The sequence below is a fragment of the Oncorhynchus keta genome, chromosome 10, assembly GCF_023373465.1.
Source record: "Oncorhynchus keta strain PuntledgeMale-10-30-2019 chromosome 10, Oket_V2, whole genome shotgun sequence".
Taxonomy (NCBI): Eukaryota; Metazoa; Chordata; class Actinopteri; order Salmoniformes; family Salmonidae; genus Oncorhynchus; species Oncorhynchus keta.
The window spans coordinates 80,214,842-80,239,725 of record NC_068430.1 but is presented as its reverse complement, the minus strand read 5'-3'; the positions used below and the strand labels follow the sequence as shown (position 1 = coordinate 80,239,725).

General features: G+C 46.1%; 2 protein-coding genes and 4 long non-coding RNA genes across 32 annotated transcripts in view; 4 read left to right on the top strand and 2 right to left on the bottom strand.

Moving 5' to 3' along the window:
- The window catches only part of LOC118377042 (very-long-chain enoyl-CoA reductase), a 39,802-nt gene extending 15,485 nt beyond the window's left edge, over positions 1-24,317 (bottom strand). Inside the window, exons 1-5 of one of the 2 annotated variants that reach the window (XM_052528260.1) lie at positions 24,160-24,317; positions 11,298-11,348; positions 6,105-6,156; positions 4,661-4,705; positions 2,937-3,040 (exon numbers count right to left, since the gene is read on the bottom strand). In XM_052528260.1, coding sequence (XP_052384220.1) covers positions 2,937-3,040; positions 4,661-4,705; positions 6,105-6,156; positions 11,298-11,348; positions 24,160-24,174 — 267 coding nt within the window. In that variant the 5' untranslated portion in view covers positions 24,175-24,317. Of the gene's footprint in view, positions 1-2,936; positions 3,041-4,660; positions 4,706-6,104; positions 6,157-11,297; positions 11,622-24,159 lie in introns of those variants that run through there. The other variant, XM_052528259.1, reaches the window with a different exon arrangement.
- LOC127932496 (uncharacterized) lies at positions 4,824-5,935 on the top strand. Of its 10 annotated transcripts, XR_008145643.1 has the most exons (5): positions 4,824-4,901; positions 4,944-5,195; positions 5,236-5,298; positions 5,548-5,757; positions 5,790-5,935. It is a non-coding gene; the product is annotated as an uncharacterized LOC127932496 (long non-coding RNA). The 10 variants fall into 10 exon arrangements; XR_008145637.1 differs by having other exon boundaries at positions 4,828-5,195; XR_008145638.1 differs by having other exon boundaries at positions 4,830-5,111.
- Positions 6,163-10,410, bottom strand: LOC127932489 (uncharacterized). Of its 3 annotated transcripts, none has more exons than XR_008145614.1 (3): positions 10,377-10,410; positions 8,812-8,883; positions 6,163-8,701 (listed from the first exon to the last, which is right to left on the bottom strand). It is a non-coding gene; the product is annotated as an uncharacterized LOC127932489 (long non-coding RNA). The 3 variants fall into 3 exon arrangements; XR_008145612.1 differs by lacking the exon at positions 10,377-10,410 and adding an exon at positions 9,127-9,181; XR_008145613.1 differs by lacking the exon at positions 10,377-10,410 and adding an exon at positions 9,067-9,112.
- On the top strand, positions 7,901-9,109 carry LOC127932495 (uncharacterized). The gene is made up of 3 exons (XR_008145634.1): positions 7,901-8,049; positions 8,545-8,931; positions 9,060-9,109. It is a non-coding gene; the product is annotated as an uncharacterized LOC127932495 (long non-coding RNA).
- LOC118390762 (uncharacterized) lies at positions 11,997-17,579 on the top strand. 7 transcript variants are annotated; one of them, XM_052528365.1, is made up of 8 exons: positions 11,997-13,363; positions 14,247-14,317; positions 14,405-14,581; positions 14,672-14,733; positions 14,816-14,905; positions 14,993-15,276; positions 15,356-16,227; positions 16,323-17,579. In XM_052528365.1, the coding sequence occupies exons 1-6, from the start codon at positions 13,206-13,208 to the stop codon at positions 15,083-15,085; spliced, it is 651 nt and encodes a 216-aa protein (XP_052384325.1). In that variant the 5' UTR covers positions 11,997-13,205; the 3' UTR covers positions 15,086-15,276; positions 15,356-16,227; positions 16,323-17,579. The 7 variants fall into 7 exon arrangements, 5 of the variants coding, with proteins under 5 accessions (XP_052384325.1, XP_052384327.1, XP_052384326.1 ...); XM_052528367.1 differs by having other exon boundaries at positions 14,993-15,391; positions 15,490-16,227; XM_052528366.1 differs by having other exon boundaries at positions 14,993-16,042; positions 16,112-16,227.
- Positions 20,264-24,153, top strand: LOC127932491 (uncharacterized). Of its 9 annotated transcripts, none has more exons than XR_008145625.1 (4): positions 20,264-20,618; positions 20,835-20,986; positions 21,133-21,284; positions 21,505-24,153. It is a non-coding gene; the product is annotated as an uncharacterized LOC127932491 (long non-coding RNA). The 9 variants fall into 9 exon arrangements; XR_008145624.1 differs by having other exon boundaries at positions 20,759-20,986; XR_008145621.1 differs by having other exon boundaries at positions 20,264-20,688; positions 20,759-20,986.
- Positions 24,318-24,884: the final 567 nt, after the last annotated feature.

Below are 24,884 nucleotides of genomic sequence, written 5' to 3'. Positions count from 1 at the left end.
CCTAGTGGAACACTGGTGTCTAGTCTGCCCAGCTCTCCTCCTCCTCCTAGTGGAACACTGGTGTTTAGTCTGCCCAGCTCTCCTCCTCCTAGTGGAACACTGGTGTTTAGTCTGCCCAGCTCTCCTCCTCCTAGTGGAACACTGGTGTTTAGTCTGCCCAGCTCTCCTCCTCCTAGTGGAACACTGGTGTCTAGTCTGCCCAGCTCTCCTCCTAGTGGAACACTGGTGTTTAGTCTGCCCAGCTCTCCTCCTAGTGGAACACTGGTGTTTAGTCTGCCCAGCTCTCCTCCTAGTGGAACACTGGTGTTTAGTCTGCCCAGCTCTCCTCCTAGTGGAACACTGGTGTTTAGTCTGCCCAGCTCTCCTCCTCACTGGTGTCTAGTCTGCCCAGCTCTCCTCCTAGTGGAACACTGGTGTCTAGTCTGCCCAGCTCTCCTCCTAGTGGAACACTGGTGTCTAGTCTGCCCAGCTCTCCTCCTCCTAGTGGAACACTGGTGTCTAGTCTGCCCAGCTCCTCCTCCTCCTAGTGGAACACTGGTGTCTAGTCTGCCCAGCTCTCCTCCTAGTGGAACACTGGTGTCTAGTCTGCCCAGCTCTCCTCCTCCTAGTGGAACACTGGTGTCTAGTCTGCCCAGCTCTCCTCCTAGTGGAACACTGGTGTCTAGTCTGCCCAGCTCTCCTCCTCCTAGTGGAACACTGGTGTTTAGTCTGCCCAGCTCTCCTCCTAGTGGAACACTGGTGTCTAGTCTGCCCAGCTCTCCTCCTCCTAGTGGAACACTGGTGTCTAGTCTGCCCATCTCTCCTCCTAGTGGAACACTGGTGTTTAGTCTGCCCAGCTCTCCTCCTCCTCCTAGTGGAACACTGGTGTCTAGTCTGCCCAGCTCTCCTCCTCCTCCTAGTGGAACACTGGTGTTTAGTCTGCCCAGCTCTCCTCCTCCTCCTAGTGGAACACTGGTGTCTAGTCTGCCCAGCTCTCCTCCTCCTCCTAGTGGAACACTGGTGTCTAGTCTGCCCAGCTCTCCTCCTAGTGGAACACTGGTGTCTAGTCTGCCCAGCTCTCCTCCTCCTCCTAGTGGAACACTGGTGTCTAGTCTGCCCAGCTCTCCTCCTAGTGGAACACTGGTGTCTAGTCTGCCCAGCTCTCCTCCTCCTAGTGGAACACTGGTGTCTAGTCTGCCCAGCTCTCCTCCTCCTAGTGGAACACTGGTGTCTAGTCTGCCCAGCTCTCCTCCTCCTGCCCAGCTCTCCTCCTAGTGGAACACTGGTGTCTAGTCTGCCCAGCTCTCCTCCTCCTAGTGGAACACTGGTGTCTAGTCTGCCCAGCTCTCCTCCTCCTAGTGGAACACTGGTGTTTAGTCTGCCCAGCTCTCCTCCTCCTAGTGGAACACTGGTGTCTAGTCTGCCCAGCTCTCCTCCTAGTGGAACACTGGTGTCTAGTCTGCCCAGCTCTCCTCCCTAGTGGAACACTCCTCCTAGTGGAACACTGGTGTCTAGTCTGCCCAGCTCTCCTCCTCCTAGTGGAACACTGGTGTTTAGTCTGCCCAGCTCTCCTCCTAGTGGAACACTGGTGTCTAGTCTGCCCAGCTCTCCTCCTCCTAGTGGAACACTGGTGTCTAGTCTGCCCAGCTCTCCTCCTCCTCCTAGTGGAACACTGGTGTTTAGTCTGCCCAGCTCTCCTCCTCCTCCTAGTGGAACACTGGTGTCTAGTCTGCCCAGCTCTCCTCCTCCTAGTGGAACACTGGTGTTTAGTCTGCCCAGCTCTCCTCCTAGTGGAACACTGGTGTCTAGTCTGCCCAGCTCTCCTCCTCCTAGTGGAACACTGGTGTTTAGTCTGCCCAGCTCTCCTCCTCCTCCTAGTGGAACACTGGTGTTTAGTCTGCCCAGCTCTCCTCCTAGTGGAACACTGGTGTCTAGTCTGCCCAGCTCTCCTCCTCCTAGTGGAACACTGGTGTTTAGTCTGCCCAGCTCTCCTCCTAGTGGAACACTGGTGTCTAGTCTGCCCAGCTCTCCTCCTCCTAGTGGAACACTGGTGTCTAGTCTGCCCAGCTCTCCTCCTCCTAGTGGAACACTGGTGTCTAGTCTGCCCAGCTCTCCTCCTCCTAGTGGAACACTGGTGTCTAGTCTGCCCAGCTCTCCTCCTAGTGGAACACTGGTGTTTAGTCTGCCCAGCTCTCCTCCTAGTGGAACACTGGTGTCTAGTCTGCCCAGCTCTCCTCCTAGTGGAACACTGGTGTCTAGTCTGCCCAGCTCTCCTCCTAGTGGAACACTGGTGTTTAGTCTGCCCAGCTCTCCTCCTAGTGGAACACTGGTGTCTAGTCTGCCCAGCTCTCCTCCTCCTAGTGGAACACTGGTGTCTAGTCTGCCCAGCTCTCCTCCTAGTGGAACACTGGTGTCTAGTCTGCCCAGCTCTCCTCCTCCTCCTAGTGGAACACTGGTGTCTAGTCTGCCCAGCTCTCCTCCTAGTGGAACACTGGTGTCTAGTCTGCCCAGCTCTCCTCCTCCTCCTAGTGGAACACTGGTGTTTACGTGTTGGACTAACAGATGTCCAGCCAGTCAGCCAGTCAGTCAGCCAGCCAGTCAGCCAGCCGGGCAGGGAGGATAAATGTATCGCTCTGTTTTCCACACCTGTTCCTGCCTAACCGACAGTCACCCCTTCCTCCCCCACGCCCCTCCCTCCCCCACGCCCCTCCCTCCCTCAGTTAATGTGACAGAGACTTTAATAGTGATTCTCAACAAAAACTAATAGCCACCAAGGTCAGGAGGAAACTAATATACACAAGTTAGTGTGCACACGTGTGTGTGTGTGTGTGTGTGGTATGTGTGTGTGGTATGCGTGTGCCTGTGTGTGTGGTATGTATGTGTGGTAGGCGTGTGCCTGTGTGTGTGGTATGTATGTGTGGTATGTGGGTGGTATGTGTGTGCCTGTGTGTACTCACGGTCACCCAGCTGATTTGAGCTCCCAGGTCTCGGAAGTAGAAGGTTGCCGTGGTTCCCACAGGAAGATGCTGCAGGACATCCTCATCCTTTAGAGACTTACCCTCTGATAGAGAGAGAAGAGAATACTGATTAATAACAGCCCCACAAACAAGTTGCATGATCAGTCCTTACCCTCTAGCAGCCTGCTACCATCACTACTATAGATATCAACACTGTCCTGTACCAGCCTGCTACCATCACTACTATAGATATCAACACTGTCCTGTACCAGCCTGCTACCATCACTACTATACTATAGATATCAACACTGTCCTGTACCAGCCTGCTACCATCACTACTATAGATATGCAACCACTACTCCTGTACCAGCCTGCTACCATGCTACCATCACTACTATAGATATCAACACTGTCCTGCCTGCTACCATCACTACTATAGATATCAACACTGTCCTGTACCAGCCTGCTACCATCACTACTATACTATAGATATCAACACTGTCCTGTACCAGCCTGCTACCATCACTACTATAGATATCAACACTGTCCTGTACCAGCCTGCTACCATCACTACTATAGATATCAACACTGTCCTGTACCAGCCTGCTACCATCACTACTATAGATATCAACACTGTCCTGTACCAGCCTGCTACCATCACTACTATAGATATCAACACTGTCCTGTACCAGCCTGCTACCATCACTACTATACTATAGATATCAACACTGTCCTGTACCAGCCTGCTACCATCACTACTATAGATATCAACACTGTCCTGTACCAGCCTGCTACCATCACTACTATAGATATCAACACTGTCCTGTACCAGCCTGCTACCATCACTACTATAGATATCAACACTGTCCTGTACCAGCCTGCTACCATCACTACTATACTATAGATATCAACACTGTCCTGTACCAGCCTGCTACCATCACTACTATACTATAGATATCAACACTGTCCTGTACCAGCCTGCTACCATCACTACTATAGATATCAACACTGTCCTGTACCAGCCTGCTACCATCACTACTATAGATATCAACACTGTCCTGTACCAGCCTGCTACCATCACTACTATACTATAGATATCAACACTGTCCTGTACCAGCCTGCTACCATCACTACTATAGATATCAACACTGTCCTGTAGCAGCCTGCTACCATCACTACTATAGATATCAACACTGTCCTGTACCAGCCTGCTACCATCACTACTATAGATATCAACACTATATCTATAGATATCAACACTGTCCTGTACCAGCCTGCTACCATCACTACTATAGATATCAACACTGTCCTGTACCAGCCTGCTACCATCACTACTATAGATATCAACACTGTCCTGTACCAGCCTGCTACCATCACTACTATATACACTGTAGATATCACTACACTGTCACTACTATAGATATCAACACTGTCCTGTACCAGCCTGCTACCATCACTACTATACTATAGATATCAACACTGTCCTGTACCAGCCTGCTATCATCACTACTATACTATAGATATCAACACTGTCCTGTACCAGCCTGCTACCATCACTACTATACTATAGATATCAACACTGTCTTGTACCAGCCTGCTACCATCACTACTATACTATAGATATCAACACTGTCCTGTACCAGCCTGCTACCATCACTACTATACTATAGATACAGTCTTCATACAGACTGAACAGCAGAAGACTGGTTTGGAGTTAGACTTACTTGGGTCGAGACGGATGGACTGTCTGGCTGCGTACCATTGAGGATCTGAGACAGGTAGGGGGAGAGACCAGACAGGTAGAGGGAGAGACCAGACAGGTAGCGGGAGAGACCAGACAGGTAGCCGGAGAGACCAGACAGGTAGGGGAGAGACCAGACAGGTAGGGGAGAGACCAGACAGGTAGGGGGAGAGACCAGACAGGTAGAGGGAGAGACCAGACAGGTAGAGGGAGAGACCAGACAGGTAGGGGGAGAGACCAGACAGGTAGGGGGAGAGACCAGACAGGTAGAGGGAGAGACCAGACAGGTAGAGGGAGAGACCAGACAGGTAGAGGGAGAGACCAGACAGGTAGAGGGAGAGACCAGACAGGTAGAGGGAGAGACCAGACAGGTAGAGGGAGAGACCAGACAGGTAGAGGGAGAGACCAGACAGGTAGAGGGAGAGACCAGACAGGTAGGGGGAGAGACCAGACAGGTAGGGGGAGAGACCAGACAGGTAGGGGGAGAGACCAGACAGGTAGGGGGAGAGACCAGACAGGTAGGGAGAGACCAGACAGGTAGAGGGAGAGACCAGACAGGTAGAGGGAGAGACCAGACAGGTAGAGGGAGAGACCAGACAGGTAGGGGGAGAGACCAGACAGGTAGAGGGAGAGACCAGACAGGTAGAGGGAGAGACCAGACAGGTAGAGGAGAGACCAGACCAGACAGGTAGAGGGAGAGACCAGACAGGTAGAGGGAGAGACCAGACAGGTAGGGGAGAGACCAGACAGGTAGGGGAGAGACCAGACAGGTAGGGGAGAGACCAGACAGGTAGGGGAGAGACCAGACAGGTAGGGAGAGACCAGACAGGTAGAGGGAGAGACCAGACAGGTAGGGGAGAGACCAGACAGGTAGGGGGAGAGACCAGACAGGTAGGGGGAGAGACCAGACAGGTAGAGGGAGAGACCAGACAGGTAGAGGGAGAGACCAGACAGGTAGGGGGAGAGACCAGACAGGTAGGGGGAGAGACCAGACAGGTAGGGGGAGAGACCAGACAGGTAGAGGGAGAGACCAGACAGGTAGGGGGAGAGACCAGACAGGTAGGGGGAGAGACCAGACAGGTAGAGGGAGAGACCAGACAGGTACCAGACAGGTAGGGGGAGAGACCAGACAGGTAGAGGGAGAGACCAGACAGGTAGAGGGAGAGACCAGACAGGTAGGGGGAGAGACCAGACAGGTAGGGGGAGAGACCAGACAGGTAGGGGGAGAGACCAGACAGGTAGGGGGAGAGACCAGACAGGGGGGACCAGACAGGGGGTAAACTCTTTAGCTTTATCTATTTGAAATACTGTATATTGAAGTGAATTTAATTGCAGTGGAATGTGCTGCTGTGTGCTGCTGTGTGCTGCTGTGTGCTGCTGTGTGCTGCTGTGTGCTGCTGTGTGCTGCTGTGTAATGTTGTACTCACGGCTTTTGTGGAACATAGACTTGATCTCCCCAATAGTGGCATTTGGCTCAACCTGCAAATCAAGAGAGATGAGTGGGATACACCCCTCCCCCCTCCTCCTCCTCATTGCCCTTTCATGTGATTACCAGTAAATTTAGCTCTCGCTCTGGCCACACCCCCTGGGTACTGAGTATCAAACAGCTGGCATTATCACCACACACACACACACGGCATAAATATAACAGACACATACAGCACCAAAACACACACACACACACACAGTCAAAGCCACACCGCAACAACAATCCCACAAAGACAAACTGACAAAAGACGCACACACAACCATTTAACAGCGGCCACTCCCAGATTGATGCCAAGTCTGGAGGTTGAAAGGCTTGCGCTGAACCCTGTTCCCCCAGCCAGACTGCTTCATCCTGGGGGCTTAGCCCTCACATACCCCCCTAACTCCAGTCAGCAGGGACTGGATGGTTCTGCCCAGCCATGGGCCACTATAGCCAATACTAATCGCCGGGCAGAGGAACAACGGACAGTCCTTACTGGCTAGTTGATAAGGTCTAGGTGTTTGTACAAAGACTGTATTGAAGGTGGGTCACAACAGTCAAACTGAAAGGTCCTAAACACTGGACTTCCCACGAGGCTGCTCCATTCTTTTTGACATCCTGACAACATTCACCAGACATTCTACTACTACTGTCTTTGTCTGTGACATCAGAGGTCTTCCCTCAGACATTCTATTCTCTTTATGACATCACAGAGTTCCTCTCCAGACATTCTAGTCTACTTATGACATCACAGGTCTTCCCCAGATATTCTACTCTCTCATGACATCACAGAGATTCTATTTATGACATTGCAGGTCTCCAAGATATTCTAGTGTCTTCATGACATCAGAGGTCTTTCCCAGAGATTCTACTCTTTATAAAATCACAGTATCAAGTATTCTCCAGACATTATTTCATCTTTATGACATCACAGATGTGAGGTCTTCAAGAGATTATAGTCTACTTGTGACATCACAGGTTTCTCCCAGACATTCTAGTCTCTTTATGACTTCACGCCAGACATTAGAGATAATTTACTAGACAACATCAGATTAGAATAACTCTATTCAACTCCACCAATATAAAATTCTAATAACCAAATCAAATACTCACTCCCACATCAAAGCCCTACTTCAGGAATCTCGATTTTCCAGGGTGCCGCAGTCTAAAGTGGGGGATGACGTGGCCATGGAAACTGTGTTAAGCTGAGAACAGGTCTCAGAGCAGTGGTAATCCTGCGAGGACGTGACCTGATACCTTGCAGCTCCTGTATGCCCTACTAATGTCACACTAACACCATACAGAACCTAATACAGTGCTATTAAACCTATAACACCATGATAAACCTAGCTAGGTGTTACACCTGTCATTTAACCATCAGTCTATAACACCATGATAAACCTAGCTAGATGTTACACCTGTCATTTAACCATCAGTCTATAACACCATGATAAACCTAGCTAGATGTTACACCTGTCATTTAACCATCAGTCTATAACACCATGATAAACCTAGCTAGATGTTACACCTGTCATTTAACCATCAGTCTATAACACCATGATAAACCTAGCTAGATGTTACACCTGTCATTTAACCATCAGTCTATAACACCATGATAAACCTAGCTAGATGTTACACCTGTCATTTAACCATCAGTCTATAACACCATGATAAACCTAGCTAGATGTTACACCTGTCATTTAACCATCAGTCTATAACACCATGATAAACCTAGCTAGATGTTACACCTGTCATTTAACCATCAGTCTATAACACCATGATAAACCTAGCTAGATGTTACACCTGTCATTTAACCATCAGTCTATAACACCATGATAAACCTAGCTAGATGTTACACCTGTCATTTAACCATCAGTCTATAACACCATGATAAACCTAGCTAGGTGTTACACCTGTCATTTAACCATCAGTCTATAACACCATGATAAACCTAGCTAGATGTTACACCTGTCATTTAACCATCAGTCTATAACACCATGATAAACCTAGCTAGATGTTACACCTGTCATTTAACCATCAGTCTATAACACCATGATAAACCTAGCTAGATGTTACACCTGTCATTTAACCATCAGTCTATAACACCATGATAAACCTAGCTAGATGTTACACCTGTCATTTAACCATCAGTCTATAACACCATGATAAACCTAGCTAGATGTTACACCTGTCATTTAACCATCAGTCTATAACACCATGATAAACCTAGCTAGATGTTACACCTGTCATTTAACCATCAGTCTATAACACCATGATAAACCTAGCTAGATGTTACACCTGTCATTTAACCATCAGTCTATAACACCATGATAAACCTAGCTAGGTGTTACACCTGTCATTTAACCATCAGTCTATAACACCATGATAAACCTAGCTAGATGTTACACCTGTCATTTAACCATCAGTCTATAACACCATGATAAACCTAGCTAGATGTTACACCTGTCATTTAACCATCAGTCTATAACACCATGATAAACCTAGCTAGGTGTTACACCTGTCATTTAACCATCAGTCTATAACACCATGATAAACCTAGCTAGATGTTACACCTGTCATTTAACCATCAGTCTATAACACCATGATAAACCTAGCTAGATGTTACACCTGTCATTTAACCATCAGTCTATAACACCATGATAAACCTAGCTAGGTGTTACACCTGTCATTTAACCATCAGTCTATAACACCATGATAAACCTAGCTAGGTGTTACACCTGTCATTTACCCATCAGTCTATAACACCATGATAAACCTAGCTAGATGTTACATTTAACCTCAGACTATAACCATATAAACCTATAGTTTACACTGTCATTTAACCATCAGTCTATAACACCATGATAAACCTATGGGTTACCCTGTAGTCTATAACACCTGATAACTACTTCAGGTTACACCTGTCATTTAACCATCAGTCTATAACACCATGATAAACCTAGCTAGACAGACAGTTACACCTGTCATTTAACCATCAGTCTATAACACCATGATAAACCTAGCTAGATGTTACACACTATTTAACTCACAGACCTGTATACATACCATGACTGGGCTCAGACAGACAGTCATAACACCATATAAACCTGGGCTCAGACAGTTACACACTATACAGACTAACTGGGCTCAGACTACAGACAGCATGATAAACCTAGCAGACAGTTACACCTATCATTTAACCATCAGACTATAACACCACTATGATAAACCTAGCTAGACAGTTACACTGTCATTTAACCATCAGTCTATAACACCATGATAAACCTGAGCTAGGGCTCAGACAGACAGAAGCACTATACAGACTGATAACACCAGACTATAACATACTGACTGGATGTTACACAGACAGCACTTAACCATCAGACTATAGACACCATGATAAACCTAGCTAGACTGTTTCACCTGTCATTTAACCATATACAGACACTATGTGCACCATGATAAACCTAGCTAGCACTGTTACACCTGTCATTTAACCATCAGACATACAGATAAACCTAGAGCACCATACAGACTATAACACTCAGATAAACAGAGAGCACTTACAGACTGTCATGTTACAGACACCAGAGCACTATACCTGACTAGGCTTACAGACAGACAGACTATAACACTGATAAGACCTGACTGGGCTACACCTGACATTTACCCATCAGACTATAACACCATGACAAACCTAGCTAGATGTTACAGACTGTCATTTAACCATCAGACATAACACATGATAAACCTAGCTAGACTGTTAGACAGACAGACAACCATCAGACTATAACACCAGATAAACCTAGCACTGTTACACCTGTCATGGGCCAGACAGACTATAACACTATAAGACCTGGGCTCAGATGTTACACCTGTCATTAACTATACAGACTATAACACCATGATAAACCTACTAGAGAGTTACAGACTGTCATTTAACAGACACAGCACTATACAGACTGACTGGGCTCAACAAACCTGCAGAGAGCACTATACAGACTGACTGGGCTCCTGACAAACCGACAGAGAGCACTATACAGACTGACTGGGCTGACACCTGTCATTTAACCATACAGACTATAACACAGATAAACCTAGCTAGAGAGTTACAGACTGACATTTACCCATCAGTCTATACAGACACTGGGCTGATAAACCTAGCAGAGTGTTACACAGACACTGGGCTCCACAGACTATAACACCACTGATAAGACTGACTGGGTTACACCTGTCATTTAACCATCAGTCTATAACACCATGATAACTGGGCTCTAGACAGACAGTTACACACTGTCACAGACCACTGGGCTATAACACCACTGATAAACCTAGCTGACTGGGCTCAGACAGACAGACAGCACTATACAGACTGACTGGGCTCAGACAGACAGACAGCACTATACAGACTGACTGACAGACAGAGAGCACTATACAGACTGACTTGCTCAGACAGACAGGCTTAAGCACTATACAGACTGCACCTGGGCTCAGACAGACGGAGCACTATACAGACTGACTGGGCACAGACAGACAGACAGCACTATACAGACTGACTGGGCTCAGACAGACAGACAGCACTATACAGACTGACTGGGCTCAGACAGACAGACAGCACTATACAGACTGACTGGGCTCAGAGACAGACAGAGAGCACTATACAGACTGACTGGGCTCAGACAGACAGAGAGCACTATACAGACTGACTGGGCTCAGACAGACAGAGAGCACTATACAGACTGACTGGGCTCAGACAGACAGACAGCACTATTCAGACTGACTGGGCTCAGACAGACAGACAGCACTATTCAGACTGACTGGGCTCAGACAGACAGAGAGCACTATACAGACTGACTGGGCTCAGACAGACAGAGCACTATACAGACTGACTGGGCTCAAACAGACAGAGCACTATACAGACTGACTGGGCTCAGACAGACAGACAGCACTATACAGACTGACTGGGCTCAGACAGACAGCATTTCTGACCTGAGTACAGTGGAACGTCCTACATTAGACTAATAGTCCTATCTAGCCTGCACCTGTTGCACTATTAAACACAGAGACACACACAGATAGACGTACACACACAGACACAGACGTGTGCCCCCCCCATCTCCACACACACACAGTATTTGTGAAGATGTCTTACCTTGTCCAGGAAGCAGAGTTTGTCCTTGGTCTTGGCATCCAGAATCTCCACCTCAAAGAAAACCACAGCTTTCTTAGCCTTCTTAGCTTTGGGCCGTTTAACGGGGGGTGCTGGCACCCCTGGGACACTCCCCGGACCAGTCTTTTTGTGGGTAGCCCCCTCTAGTACTACGGTATCCATATCCACACTCCTCCACCACTAGCCTCTCTATTTAATCCCTTTGTCTGAAAAAAAAAAAACCTTTTCTGAAGTCCCTCAGTTTGAACAGAGAGAGGAGAACGGGGGCGCCTGGTTTCAGCTGTGGAAATAAATCTCTCTCCCCCTCGTTCGCTCTGTCGTTTTCCCTCCCATCCCTCCCTCCCTCCTTTCTATCATTCTGTCACCCCCCTCATTCCTTCTTCCCTGGCACGCTGGTTGCTTCATTTAACCCCACACAGCCCTGCTCCCCTGTGAAGTCATGTACAGCAGGGAGCAAAGTTTATAGAACAGTAAGAAAAGTTGATGCATTCCTGTGTTGAGTTGATTTTGACCCCCCCCACACTAAGATACCCGAGCACCCCCCTCCCCAGTCTAGAAGGAAGTATGTGTCGTCAGTCCCCCCCCACAGCTAAATAAAAAGCTCTGCGTAAGCAACCCTCTCCCTGCCCTCATCACTTCCACTCCCGCCACACCCTCCCTCCCTCCCCTCCCCACCCCCTCATGGCTTAGTTAGGGGATTTCTCCTCCGTTCAACCCCTCCAATAATGTCCGGTAGCGTCACCCTATACCCTTAACCCTCACATCCAAACAAAAACCATTGATCTCAAAGATAACAAACCGTAGAACACGATGCACAAAGGAACATTTTTACAAATGTCAGAAGAACTGTGCAGATACAGTGTTTACAACTGAGAGAAATTGTACTCCAATTCTGTTACCAAACTTTGCATATGTACAGTTTTTCCAGCAAATACTTATTTTATTTACTGTGTAAATTAGTCAAAGTAGTCCTTGTGCATCCAGAGCCTTGTGGAAGTGTGTGTTCTCAGAGTGACGAGAGGTGGTGGGTTTGCGCCAGACGTTTTCCTTGATGGCCAAAAAGCTCCATTTTAGTTTCATCTGACCAGAGGACCTTCTTCCATACGTTTGGGGAGTCTCCCACATGATTTTTGGGGAACGTCAAATGTGTTTCCTTATTTTCTTCTGGCCACTCTTCCCTGAAGCCCCTCTCTGTGGGGTGTACAGCTTAAAGTGGTCCTACGGACAGACACTACAATCTCAGCTGTGGAGTTTTACAGCTCCTTCACGGTTATCTTTGGTCTCTTTGTTGCCTCTCTGGTTAATGCCCTACTTGCCTGGTCCGTGAGTGTTGGTGGGCGGCCCTCTCTCGGCAGGTTTGTTGTGGTGCCATATTCTTTCATTTTTTTAAATAATGGATTTTAAATGGTGCTCTGTGGGGATGTTCAAAGTTTTGGATATTTTTTTTTTTTATACCCCAACCCTGATCTGTACTTCTAAACAACTTTGTCCCTGACCTGTTTGGAGAGAACCCTGGTCTTGATGGTGCCGTTCCTTAGTGGCGTTGCAGAATCTGGGGCCTTTCAGAACACACACACACACACTGAGATCATGTGACACTTAGACTGCACACAGGTAGACTTGATTAATTAATTATGTGACTTCTGAAGGTAATTAGTTGCACCAGGGGCCTGTTGCACAAAAGTAGAATTAAGACATCCGGGATAAATGACTAAGCTGAGCTCAATGAAGCCAAAACATGTGCGTCCAGGCTTAATTGGTTGCACAAAGACCAAGCCAGGATGAGCAGACACGGATTCATTAAGCCGGGTGAAACCAATCCTGGATAGGTGCTCGCTCACGGCTCACTCAAATAGACCCCGCCACAGATCACAGATTAACTGATTTACCATGGCAACTAGAGCCGCGTACTTTTCCCCGTCGGAAGCACAAATCCTCATGGAGGCATACGATGAGGTAAAAGATATAATTAAGAAGAAAGGCAACACCGCCACAGTGATAAAGCAAAGAGAAAAAGCGTGGCAAAGTATTGCAGACCGCCTGAATGCGTAAGTAGTGCACAATTACACACTCACCGCTCCGCTGAAACATCACAATTACAATTCAAATATTTAATTCACATCTCCAAAAACGCAGTTGTACTGTAATTATGAAACGGTTAAATTTTTAATTGAAATGCACTGCAGATATGAGTGAAATTGTGTAAAGTAAGTCCATCACACTGTATAAAGCTATGATAAATTATTATTAAAGCCTTACATTATTATTTAACGTTACTACGCTCAGTACGGTTTAATCTTAGCCGTTGTACTCTGCTTCTTATGTTGTCCACCGTTTTTTTTGTGTTTCTCCTGCTTTCATTAATGTAAAGCTGCTTTGACAGAATGAAACAATTGTGAAAAGTGCTATATAAATAAAATGTAATTGAATAAATAGATGAGCTATAATAATAATCACTTTAATTTATATAGCGCCTTTCAAAGGACCCAAGGTCGGTTGCTCACTGCACTGCAAAAATGTCTTTCTTACTTAGTATTTTTGTCTTGTTTTCAGTAAAAAAAAATATCTAAAAAACATCTTGAATATTTTCTTGAGCAAAATTACCTAGGAAAATAAGCAAAAAAATCTGCCAGTGAAACGAGAACTTTTCTAAAATTAAGTGTTTATGGAAAAAGTAAACTTATTTCAAGAGAATTTTTATTATATTGACAGATTTTTTATTTGCTTGTTTTAAGCACACATTTACTTAAAGTTTCTATTTTTTGTCTAAACTATACTTATTTTGCTAGGTCATTTAGCAAATCAAGAAAATACATCTTTATTTAAGTTTTTTTTTAAAAATATTTTTACTGAAAACAAGACAAAAATACCAAGTAATATTTTGCAGTGTGACTCCATTAAATGTGTGTGTGTGTGTGTGTGTGTGTGTAGATTAAACATGAACGGGCCAAAACGGACATGGCAGCAGGTCAAAATCAAATACAAGAACATTCTGCAGAATGGTATGGTCCCTGACTAATATTTAACAAAGCACAAGCATATATTGTACCCAGAAGGTGCCTGCTCACACATTGTCTGTACTGTTTTAGCAGTGAAAAAGAATACCCACAGACAAGGCACGGGTGGTGGGTCACCAAAGGCTGACCTTACCCCAGCAGAGGACATGGCCTTGGAGCTAAATAAAGGCAGGCCAGTCTTAGAGGGGATCCCTGGGGGGAAAGAGACGAGCATAGGTTCCTCCCAAGATGCCACCCGCTTCATTCAAGGTATGTCCTTCCATCTCTACATGGGATACAACCACATTCATATTGAATCAATTTGGACTGTCTGACTTTGGTTTACCTATTGCCTTGCAGTGTCTGGCAGCACTGTGTTCCTGTTAGAGCCACCAGCACAAGCACCAGACGATGCTGATCCAGTGAGTACTCCATCAAAGGCATACTGTAGGCCTGGCATGTCTTGTCTACTAGCTTCAATATGAATCCGATTAAATGTGATAGGGTGAAGGCCCCAGTGCAGCAGCAACAGCACATGATGGAGACGATGATGATGAGGAGGAGACCATCTCTCTGGATTCCAGAAGGCATGAGGTATCATGGTAAGACTGTGAAAGTACTATTTACTCTACAATGGTGAGGAGTCCTCATCAAAATCAAAAAATCTAATTTCTTTTACAGGACCCAGATGCTATACAGTGGGAAAACCAGCCTGGCAACATAGTGCATATTAATAAAAGGACACCACATCCTGCCAAATTCCAGCTGCGCTAATTGTATTGTGTTCACAGAGCTTACAAGCTATCAGAAAGTTGTATGGCAACCACCTCCGGCGCCAAATAGAACTGGCAGACATAGACATTCAGTACAAGAAGAAAAAGATGGAAAATCTTGCACTGGAGTCCGAAATAAAAAAGAGGACAATTAGGAAACTGGACCTTGAAATAAAAAAACTTGAGAGGGAGGTGAGATATGCCTTCAATGTACACTGTATGCTAACTGTAACACAAATGTATTAATCATTATTTGTATTTCCTCCCCCAGCTCCAAGAAGATGACACAGCTCAAAATAAAAATGAGGTATATTCTCGTAAAGTCAAGTGAGCCATGACATATGAGCTCTTATTGTGAGCACACAGGACGGTGGCATCTTTCTAAGTTTTTTTTTATTTTCCCAGCAATCAGTACAACCAAGTCATCGTTATAAGGCATCGCCCTCTTTTGCCCACCCCCCCAGCACCAGGTGTGGCCACTAGCCTATATGAAGGCCCAAAATTGTGTGTTCCTTTCTGCTCTGACAATGGCATGCCCATTCGTGCGAGATGTGGTGGATGAAGAAGCACTTGTGCTGAGGAGAGCCTTCAGGCGAGAAAGGGTCTTCAGGGACCGGTTGGACCCACTGGCCTTCCCTGACGACCATCTATATGAAAGATACAGGTTTTCTGCAGATGGCATCAGGTATCTATGCAGACTACTGGGTCCCAGGATTAAGCACCGCACTGCACGGAGCCATGCACTGAGTGTGGAGCAAATGGTTTGTGTGGCCTTGCGCTTTTTTGCTAGTGGAGCCTTCCTGTACTCAGTGGGGGATGCAGAACAGCTGAACAAGGCCACAATTTGCCGCACAATAAGGAGTGTGTGTCTGGCTATCAAAGCATTAGCAGATGTCTTCATCTCCTTCCCTGGCCACAGAAGACTGTGACATCAAAGAGGAGTTCTATAGGATTGCAGGTAAGAGGATCTACAAATTACAGGACAACTGTTAACACATAGTAGGATACTCATTACTTTGTGTGACAGGTTTCCCCAATGTCATTGGTGCAGTGGACTGCACACACATAAGGATAAAAGCCCCCTCAGGTGCCCATGAGGCCGATTTTGTGAATAGGAAATCCTTTCACAGCATTAATGTTCAGGTGAACATAACTTTTTGATATTGTCCATTGACAACACTCTGCATTGCCAGTGATGTGCATTGATTGGTGTAATATTCCTCATCTTATGATTTCAGATGGTCTGCAATGCTGACTGTGTGATCAGCAATGTTGTGGCAAAATGGCCTGGCTCAGTCCATGACTCCAGAATCTTTCGGGCCTCTGAAATCTATAAGTGCCTATCACATAAGCCACACAACCCCTATTTATAACCATCATGGCTGTGTCAAGAATATCACTGTGTTTATGAGGTAGTAATGATGAGATTTTGTGTTGACAGGTGAATTCTCTGGTGTGTTGCTGGGAGACAGGGGGTATGGCTGCCAGCCTTTTCTCCTGACACCTTTCACAGACCCCCAGGAACACAGCAGGCCTACAACCATGCCCATGCCAGGACCAGGGCCAGAGTTGAAATGACCTTTGGCCTCCTGAAGGCACGCTTTCACTGCCTTCACAAATTAAGGGTCAGCCCTGTTAGGGCATGTGATATTACTGTGGCTTGTGCTGTCCTCCACAATGTGGCCTGCCTGAGGAAGGAGAGGGCCCCCAGAGTGCCACCAGCCATGGACTGGGACAATCCGGCAATCTTCCCTGATGACGACAGTGGTCGGCTGCTGAGGGACCAATATGTGTTGAATTATTTTAGTTAGTATGTGTGCTTTCAATTTTGGTTAAATATGTCCTGCGGTGGCAGAGGAATTTGGGTTTTTTTGGGTTCGTTTTTTTTACGAATTTGGCCTCTTATGATGTTTGTGCGGTATACTGTGTGTAATACAAGGCTGCAGGGAGGCTACTGCATCCATTCATTTGTCTGTTCAGTTGATGTGTATGGATTTGTCCTGCATTTATTTTAGTGTGCAGACATGCAGGGTGTGTTATATACAGACCTTTGAATGTGTATGTATCATTTTGTATAATATGCTTGGATTCTGTGCTTTCCATCTTGTAGAGTCACTGTGACTTCAGTTTCGAAAGGAGCTGATGGTTTACCTGCTTTGTTTTGTCCTTATTCAATAAAGGAACATAATGTTACACATTGTGTTTTTATATTCATATGGAATGTGTATTTGTTTATATGACAGAGTACTAGGGCCACACTGAAGAAAAAGGATAAAGTCATACATTTATGAGGCTGGTTCTTTCTGCAGAAAAGCTACATATTGTTTTTACAGTTTTGATACTTATGACAATGTGATACTTAATATTCTGGCACATCAGCATGTCTTTGTTTATGAAACCATACTGAAGTACAATTTCACGAAATGCCCCGCATCTGTCATTTTAACAACTGTCCTCCTTTAAAACAACTGGTTACAATATTATGACTTGTCTTTTTTTTCCTCTGTGGCCCTAATATTCTATCATTTTATATATAGTCTATGGGAAACTGTAAATTATCTAATGATAGCAACATCTAAAAATCATTTTTATCCAAAATCATTTAAATTAATGATCACAAACGTTTAAATAATGACAGTGGGTCTAGTTATGTGATAACAATGTATAGTGAGCAGTGAAATAACTATTGGTTTCCATTTGTGGTGACTGCTGACTGACATTAGGGATGAGATTAAATAGATCCTGGAATTTAGCCTGGTCTGGAGCAGGCTAGCTCCACAGAATAAATCTCCATGGTAATTTATACCATAACATATCCTCCTGCCCCCTATCCATCTTTAGTGCAACCGGATTACGGATCAATTGAGCCAGGATCACCAAGATATCCTGGCTTAATCCCTTATCCTAGTTTTGTGCAACAGGCCCCAGGTCTTATTTAGAGGCTTCATAGCAAAGGGGGTGAATACACCACTTTTACATTTTTGATTTTTTTTTTAAACAAGTAATTTTTTAAATGTCACTTCACCAATTTGGACTAATTTGTGTATTTCCATTACATGAAATCCAAATAAAAATCCATTTAAATTACAGGTTGTAAGGCAACAAAACAGGAAAACGCCAAGGGGTGAATACTGTTGCAAGGCCCTGTAGAGTTGTATGGTTTTATATCAATGCTTTTTGTTTGATATACATTTTAAAGTGAAAAATCTGAGTTTGCGCTTTTCCATGACTGTAGTCCACACACACCAAGCCAGGCATGGCTAGGATTTCTCTAGCTATTTAAACCCCCCCATTCCATCTACCCCAGTCTATATAAAGACCCCCTGGGATAACAGTCTTTCCTTGTGCTGGGGGTCTAAAGCAGTACTGGACAGACAACTGTCATAGCTGGGGTAGTGTTATGGTAGTGTTATGGTAGGGCTGGGGTAGTGTTATGGTAGTGTTATGGTAGGGCTGGGGTAGTGTTATGGTAGTGTTATGGTAGGGCTGGGGTAGTGTTAGGGTAGTGTTATGGTAGGGCTGGGGTAGTGTTATGGTAGTGTTATGGTAGGGCTGGGGTAGTGTTATGGTAGTGTTATGGTAGGGCTGGGGTAGTGTTATGGTAGGGCTGGGGTAGTGTTATGGTAGGGCTGGGGTAGTGTTATGGTAGGGCTGGGGTAGTGTTATGGTAGGGCTGGGGTAGTGTTATGGTAGGGCTGGGGTAGTGTTATGGTAGTGTTGTGGTAGGGCTGGGGTAGTGTTAGGGTAGGGCTGGGGTAGTGTTATGGTAGGGCTGGGGTAGTGTTATGGTAGGGCTGGGGTAGTGTTATGGTAGGGCTGGGGTAGTGTTATGGTAGGGCTGGGGTAGTGTTATGGTAGTGTTATGGTAGGGCTGGGGTAGTGTTAGGGTAGGGCTGGGGTAGTGTTATGGTAGTGTTATGGTAGGGCTGGGGTAGTGTTATGGTAGGGCTGGGGTAGTGTTAGGGTAGTGTTATGGTAGGGCTGGGGTAGTGTTATGGTAGGGCTGGGGTAGTGTTATGGTAGGGCTGGGGTAGTGTTAGGGTAGTGTTATGGTAGGGCTGGGGTAGTGTTATGGTAGGGCTGGGGTAGTGTTATGGTAGGGCTGGGGTAGTGTTATGGTAGTGTTATGGTAGGGCTGGGGTAGTGTTATGGTAGTGTTATGGTAGGGCTGGGGTAGTGTTATGGTAGTGTTATGGTAGGGCTGGGGTAGTGTTAGGGTAGTGTTATGGTAGGGCTGGGGTAGTGTTAGGGTAGTGTTATGGTAGGGCTGGGGTAGTGTTATGGTAGTGTTATGGTAGGGCTGGGGTAGTGTTATGGTAGTGTTATGGTAGGGCTGGGGTAGTGTTATGGTAGGGCTGGGGTAGTGTTATGGTAGGGCTGGGGTAGTGTTATGGTAGGGCTGGGGTAGTGTTATGGTAGGGCTGGGGTAGTGTTATGGTAGGGCTGGGGTAGTGTTATGGTAGTGTTGTGGTAGGGCTGGGGTAGTGTTAGGGTAGGGCTGGGGTAGTGTTATGGTAGGGCTGGGGTAGTGTTATGGTAGGGCTGGGGTAGTGTTATGGTAGGGCTGGGGTAGTGTTATGGTAGGGCTGGGGTAGTGTTATGGTAGTGTTATGGTAGGGCTGGGGTAGTGTTAGGGTAGGGCTGGGGTAGTGTTATGGTAGTGTTATGGTAGGGCTGGGGTAGTGTTATGGTAGGGCTGGGGTAGTGTTAGGGTAGTGTTATGGTAGGGCTGGGGTAGTGTTATGGTAGGGCTGGGGTAGTGTTATGGTAGGGCTGGGGTAGTGTTAGGGTAGTGTTATGGTAGGGCTGGGGGTAGTGTTATGGTAGGGCTGGGGTAGTGTTATGGTAGGGCTGGGGTAGTGTTATGGTAGTGTTATGGTAGGGCTGGGGTAGTGTTAGGGTAGTGTTATGGTAGGGCTGGGGTAGTGTTATGGTAGGGCTGGGGTAGTGTTATGGTAGGGCTGGGGTAGTGTTATGGTAGGGCTGGGGTAGTGTTATGGTAGGGCTGGGGTAGGTAGTGTTAGGGTAGGGCTGGGGTAGTGTTAGGGTAGGGCTGGGGTAGTGTTATGGTAGTGTTATGGTAGGGCTGGGGTAGTGTTATGGTAGGGCTGGGGTAGTGTTATGGTAGGGCTGGGGTAGTGTTAGGGTAGGGCTGGGGTAGTGTTATGGTAGTGGGGTGGGGTAGTGTTATGGTAGGGCTGGGGTAGTGTTATGGTAGGGCTGGGGTAGTGTTATGGTAGTGTTAGGGTAGGGCTGGGGTAGTGTTATGGTAGGGCTGGGGTAGTGTTATGGTAGGGCTGGGGTAGTGTTAGGGTAGTTTTAGGGTAGTGTTATGGTAGGGCTGGGGTAGTGTTATGGTAGTGTTAGGGTAGTGTTATGGTAGGGATGGGGTACAGAGGGATTCGTAGAACACTCCAGTTCATTATAGTGCACTAATAGGTCCCCTCCCTCTCTACAGGTTGACAGAAACAGAGGGATTCGTAGAACACTCCAGTTCATTATAGTGCACTAATAGGTCCCCTCCCTCTCTACAGGTTGACAGAGGGATTCGTAGAACACTCCAGTTCATTATAGTGCACTAATAGGTTCCCTCCCTCTCTACAGGTTGACAGAGGGATTCGTAGAACACTCCAGTTCATTATAGTGCACTAATAGGTCCCCTCCCTCTCTACAGGTTGACAGAAACAGAGGGATTCGTAGAACACTCCAGTTCATTATAGTGCACTAATAGGTTCCCTCCCTCTCTACAGGTTGACAGAAACAGAGGGATTCGTAGAACACTCCAGTTCATTATAGTGCACTAATAGGTCCCCTCCCTCTCTACAGGTTGACAGAAACAGAGGGATTCGTAGAACACTCCAGTTCATTATAGTGCACTAATAGGTTCCCTCCCTCTCTACAGGTTGACAGAGGGATTCGTAGAACACTCCAGTTCATTATAGTGCACTAATAGGTCCCCTCCCTCTCTACAGGTTGACAGAAACAGAGGGAGTCGTAGAACACTCCAGTTCATTATAGTGCACTAATAGGTTCCCTCCCTCTCTACAGGTTGACAGAAACAGAGGGATTCGTAGAACACTCCAGTTCATTATAGTGCACTAATAGGTCCCCTCCCTCTCTACAGGTTGACAGAAACAGAGGGATTCGTAGAACACTCCAGTTCATTATAGTGCACTAATAGGTCCCCTCCCTCTCTACAGGTTGACAGAAACAGAGGGAGTCGTGAACACTCCAGTTCATTATAGTGCACTAATAGGTCCCCTCCCTCTCTACAGGTTGACAGAAACAGAGGGATTCACTCCAGTTCATTATAGTGCACTAATAGGTTCCCTCCCTCTCTACAGGTTGACAGAAACAGAGGGATTCATAGAACACTCCAGTTCATTATAGTGCACTAATAGGTCCCCTCCCTCTCTACAGGTTGACAGAAACAGAGGGATTCGTAGAACACTCCAGTTCATTATAGTGCACTAATAGGTCCCCTCCCTCTCTACAGGTTGACAGAAACAGAGGGATTCGTAGAACACTCCAGTTCATTATAGTGCACTAATAGGTCCCCTCCCTCTCTACAGGTTGACAGAAACAGAGGGATTCGTAGAACACTCCAGTTCATTATAGTGCACTAATAGGTCCCCTCCCTCTCTACAGGTTGACAGAAACAGAGGGATTCGTAGAACACTCCAGTTCATTATAGTGCACTAATAGGTCCCCTCCCTCTCTACAGGTTGACAGACAGTGTATCTCCAGTCTACTGGACTCTGGCTCCTGGCATCTCCACACCGTTCTTCTCACCGACACACAGGTCAGTGTTAATGATTAATGTTATTTACTGGTTGTTTAAGCACAGAAATGCACTGTGAGCTTAGCACAACGTTCTCTATAGACAGACCTGATGATGATGTAGTGGACTAGCAACTGATCTACAGTCAGGTATATTCTACCACCCGAATGGTTAATATTAGCATTGTGCGTATGGTAATCTGATCCTAGATCTGTGGTATGGTGGATTGAGTGTTCATCTTCACCCAATGTGTGTTGTTGTCAGTGCAGCGAGGCAGCAGGTGTCATGCCTTGGTCTATATTTACTATTACAGTGCTTTGGCTCCACCTTGTGGATATGTGTTATAACTACATCAGCAGTGATTTTGTGTTGTGATGAATGTATTCATTGGAGATCATTTGGATTCAAGATGAATGCAGACAGTAATGCAGACAGTAATGCAGACAGTAATGCAGACAGTAATGCAGACAGTAATGCAGACAGTAATGCAGACAGTAATGCAGACAGTGATCTGGTTGATTGTTAGCAATCCTTCCCTGATGGCCAATAACGCATTGATACGGGCCCAACATTTATTCTATAGTCAAATGCACCTCTTACCAGTGCAATAACATGTCTATATTGGGCTTCCTGCAGACTAATCTAGATATTACTGTAGCCTGCTGGTATGTCAGCTTTACTACGGTCTTCAAGAGTTCTGGACCTTTCCGGCAGAACACTAGGTTACATTGTAGCAGGCGAGCGGGTCCCAGCTCCTCTATAGCTGTTCTGTCCCTCAATTACTACATTAGAAAGAGAAAACGTTCTTGGAATGAAAACCTCCCAGTGCAGAGAGGCATCAGACAGACCTGGGTTGAAGTACTATTTCAAATGCATCATTTGCTTGACTGAGCTTTCCTGGCTTTAACACAGACCAATGGAATAGTCCAATAGCTGCAAACGTTAACCCATCTACAACTCTAGATAGGCTAGAGGGCAAACTCTCAAAGTATTGGATCGAGTTCAAATATCTTGTACGAGGAGGAGGAGACATGGGGAGGGGCGGGAACCCACTGGTCGGGGCGGGAACCCACTGGTCGGGGCACTTCTAACTCTACACAACTCCCCAAACTGGCTCCTTCACATCCTGTCCATTGGGTTTGGTCGGCACACATGCTGTAGCTTCAGTCCTGGTAGCCATGACAGCACCTGCTGTAGCTAGCTGGCCTGCAGTCTAGAAAGCGGTTTTAAAATCTGACTGTAGGAGGATTAACTCCCCTCTAGACACTGATATAAAATCAGGTTGTATGCGATTACCCCCAAATGGCTAAGGTTAGGTTTAGTGGGGGTTAATCTGCTCCTAGATCTGTGTGTATTGGGTCTGAGAGAGCCACAAGGACAACACATGTAGAGGTAAATGTCTATGGGTCTGTCTGCCTACACAGCCATGAGAGTGAAGGTGGTTCTGTGTTTCAGAGGACATAGTAACTACCATTATTGCCTGTTTGCTATGAATTTAACACAGTAACCAGTGGGCTGTGATATGATTAAATATACATCTTTACATGCAGCCTTTCTTGCTCACTGTTTATAACTTTGTCTCGTATTTGTGATAGAAAAACCTAAGTCGACGAGGCTATGTGCAATAGGAGTTTAGATTTAAGCTAGGCCTGGTTGTGTCATCACTTTACTCTCCTATATGCAGATCAGACTGTCAAGTCAGTCTGATATGAGACGCAGTGGCCTCTTATGTTCATACAGTAAAGTAGTGTAACGGTCAACACTTCTACCCAAGAGGCTACATTATTGTACGACACGACACTCCCCACAAGGTTAGATTTGTTGCGCACTTGACTGTTCACCTGCAATGATAGATAATCTCGCTGCCCCGCAATGAAGCAACAATGCCGAGATAAGAACTCTTCAGCGTTCCAATCCACCAGCGGCACAGCCTCGTTTATGCATTGTGAGAAAACAACGACGGAGATATAGATATATAAACTAGTAACCGATCTGTTTGGTTGGTTTGCTGTTTATTGTGAAAGTAGAAGTGATAGGCTATATCCATGATATGTGAATTGCAGGCAAGTAGACTACAAGTTCGACCAGAGAGTCCACAAGCAAAGCACACCACCCGGGCTGGAGGCTTTGACATCCGAGTGAGCTCGTCTCTGTTCTCCAGCGTTTCCTACCATCCTAAATCTGACCGTCGGGAAACGAACTGACAATCTTACAACACCGGTAATGAAACAGCTAGAAATATAATGTACAGAATCCCGATTAAAGGTTTCGAGTTACAGCGGATACTATCTTACCTCGTAATGCTTCATCTTGGCAGTTTGTGCTCGCTCTCATCCAAGGTGAGCGACGGGTCGTGCCTTCCAATCAGAGCAAGAGGAAGCAGTGATGGCTTTCAGGTACCCAATTGGTCCAATGATTGGGAAGTCCAATGGTTACCTATTTAATATCACGTCCAATCAATGGGTCGGAAAGCTAAGTAGATATGCCGTACTTCCCGTACTGTAGCCAATGGGGGAGTAGATTCAAAAATGGAGTGATTCGTTTGGACAAATGGGAGATGCGGGATAAATTGTATTAGCGGGTGATTATGTTAGTAAATCTTACGTTATCAACACCAGGGCAAGCTACATACTGACTTTACAGATCAGCAATTTTACTTCGTAGATTACTGACTGTTATATTGGGCATAATGTGTCAGCGATGGTTTTCAAAAGCAGCAAGGCTGTTTGCCAAGGACAGGCCTGGACCTCTGTGGGCATTTGACCAAGAAGAGGCTAGTAAAAGTTGAAATAACGTAATTATTTAAATAGATAACCTAACGCATAGTACCTATAAACCTGAAGCGTAGCGAGGACTACACCTATAGTTCCAACAAACGCGACAGACAAACCACATTATGAGGGAATCAGTTTTGTTCCGGGGATCCAGATAGGTTTTCCTCTGCGCAGTTTGCAGACACATTGTGAAACATTCTGTTCACTAACACGAATCGTTTGATACATCCAGGGAGTATAAACAA

Excerpts from the sequence above, each read along its gene's own strand:
- LOC118390762 (XM_052528365.1), top strand. The coding sequence starts at position 13,206 with ATGGCAACTAGAGCCGCGTACTTTTCCCCGTCGGAAGCACAAATCCTC. Across the intron at positions 14,318-14,404 it reads CAAGAACATTCTGCAGAATG|CAGTGAAAAAGAATACCCAC; the intron begins GTATGGTCCCTG and ends GTACTGTTTTAG. Across the intron at positions 14,734-14,815 it reads CACCAGACGATGCTGATCCA|GGTGAAGGCCCCAGTGCAGC; the intron begins GTGAGTACTCCA and ends TAAATGTGATAG.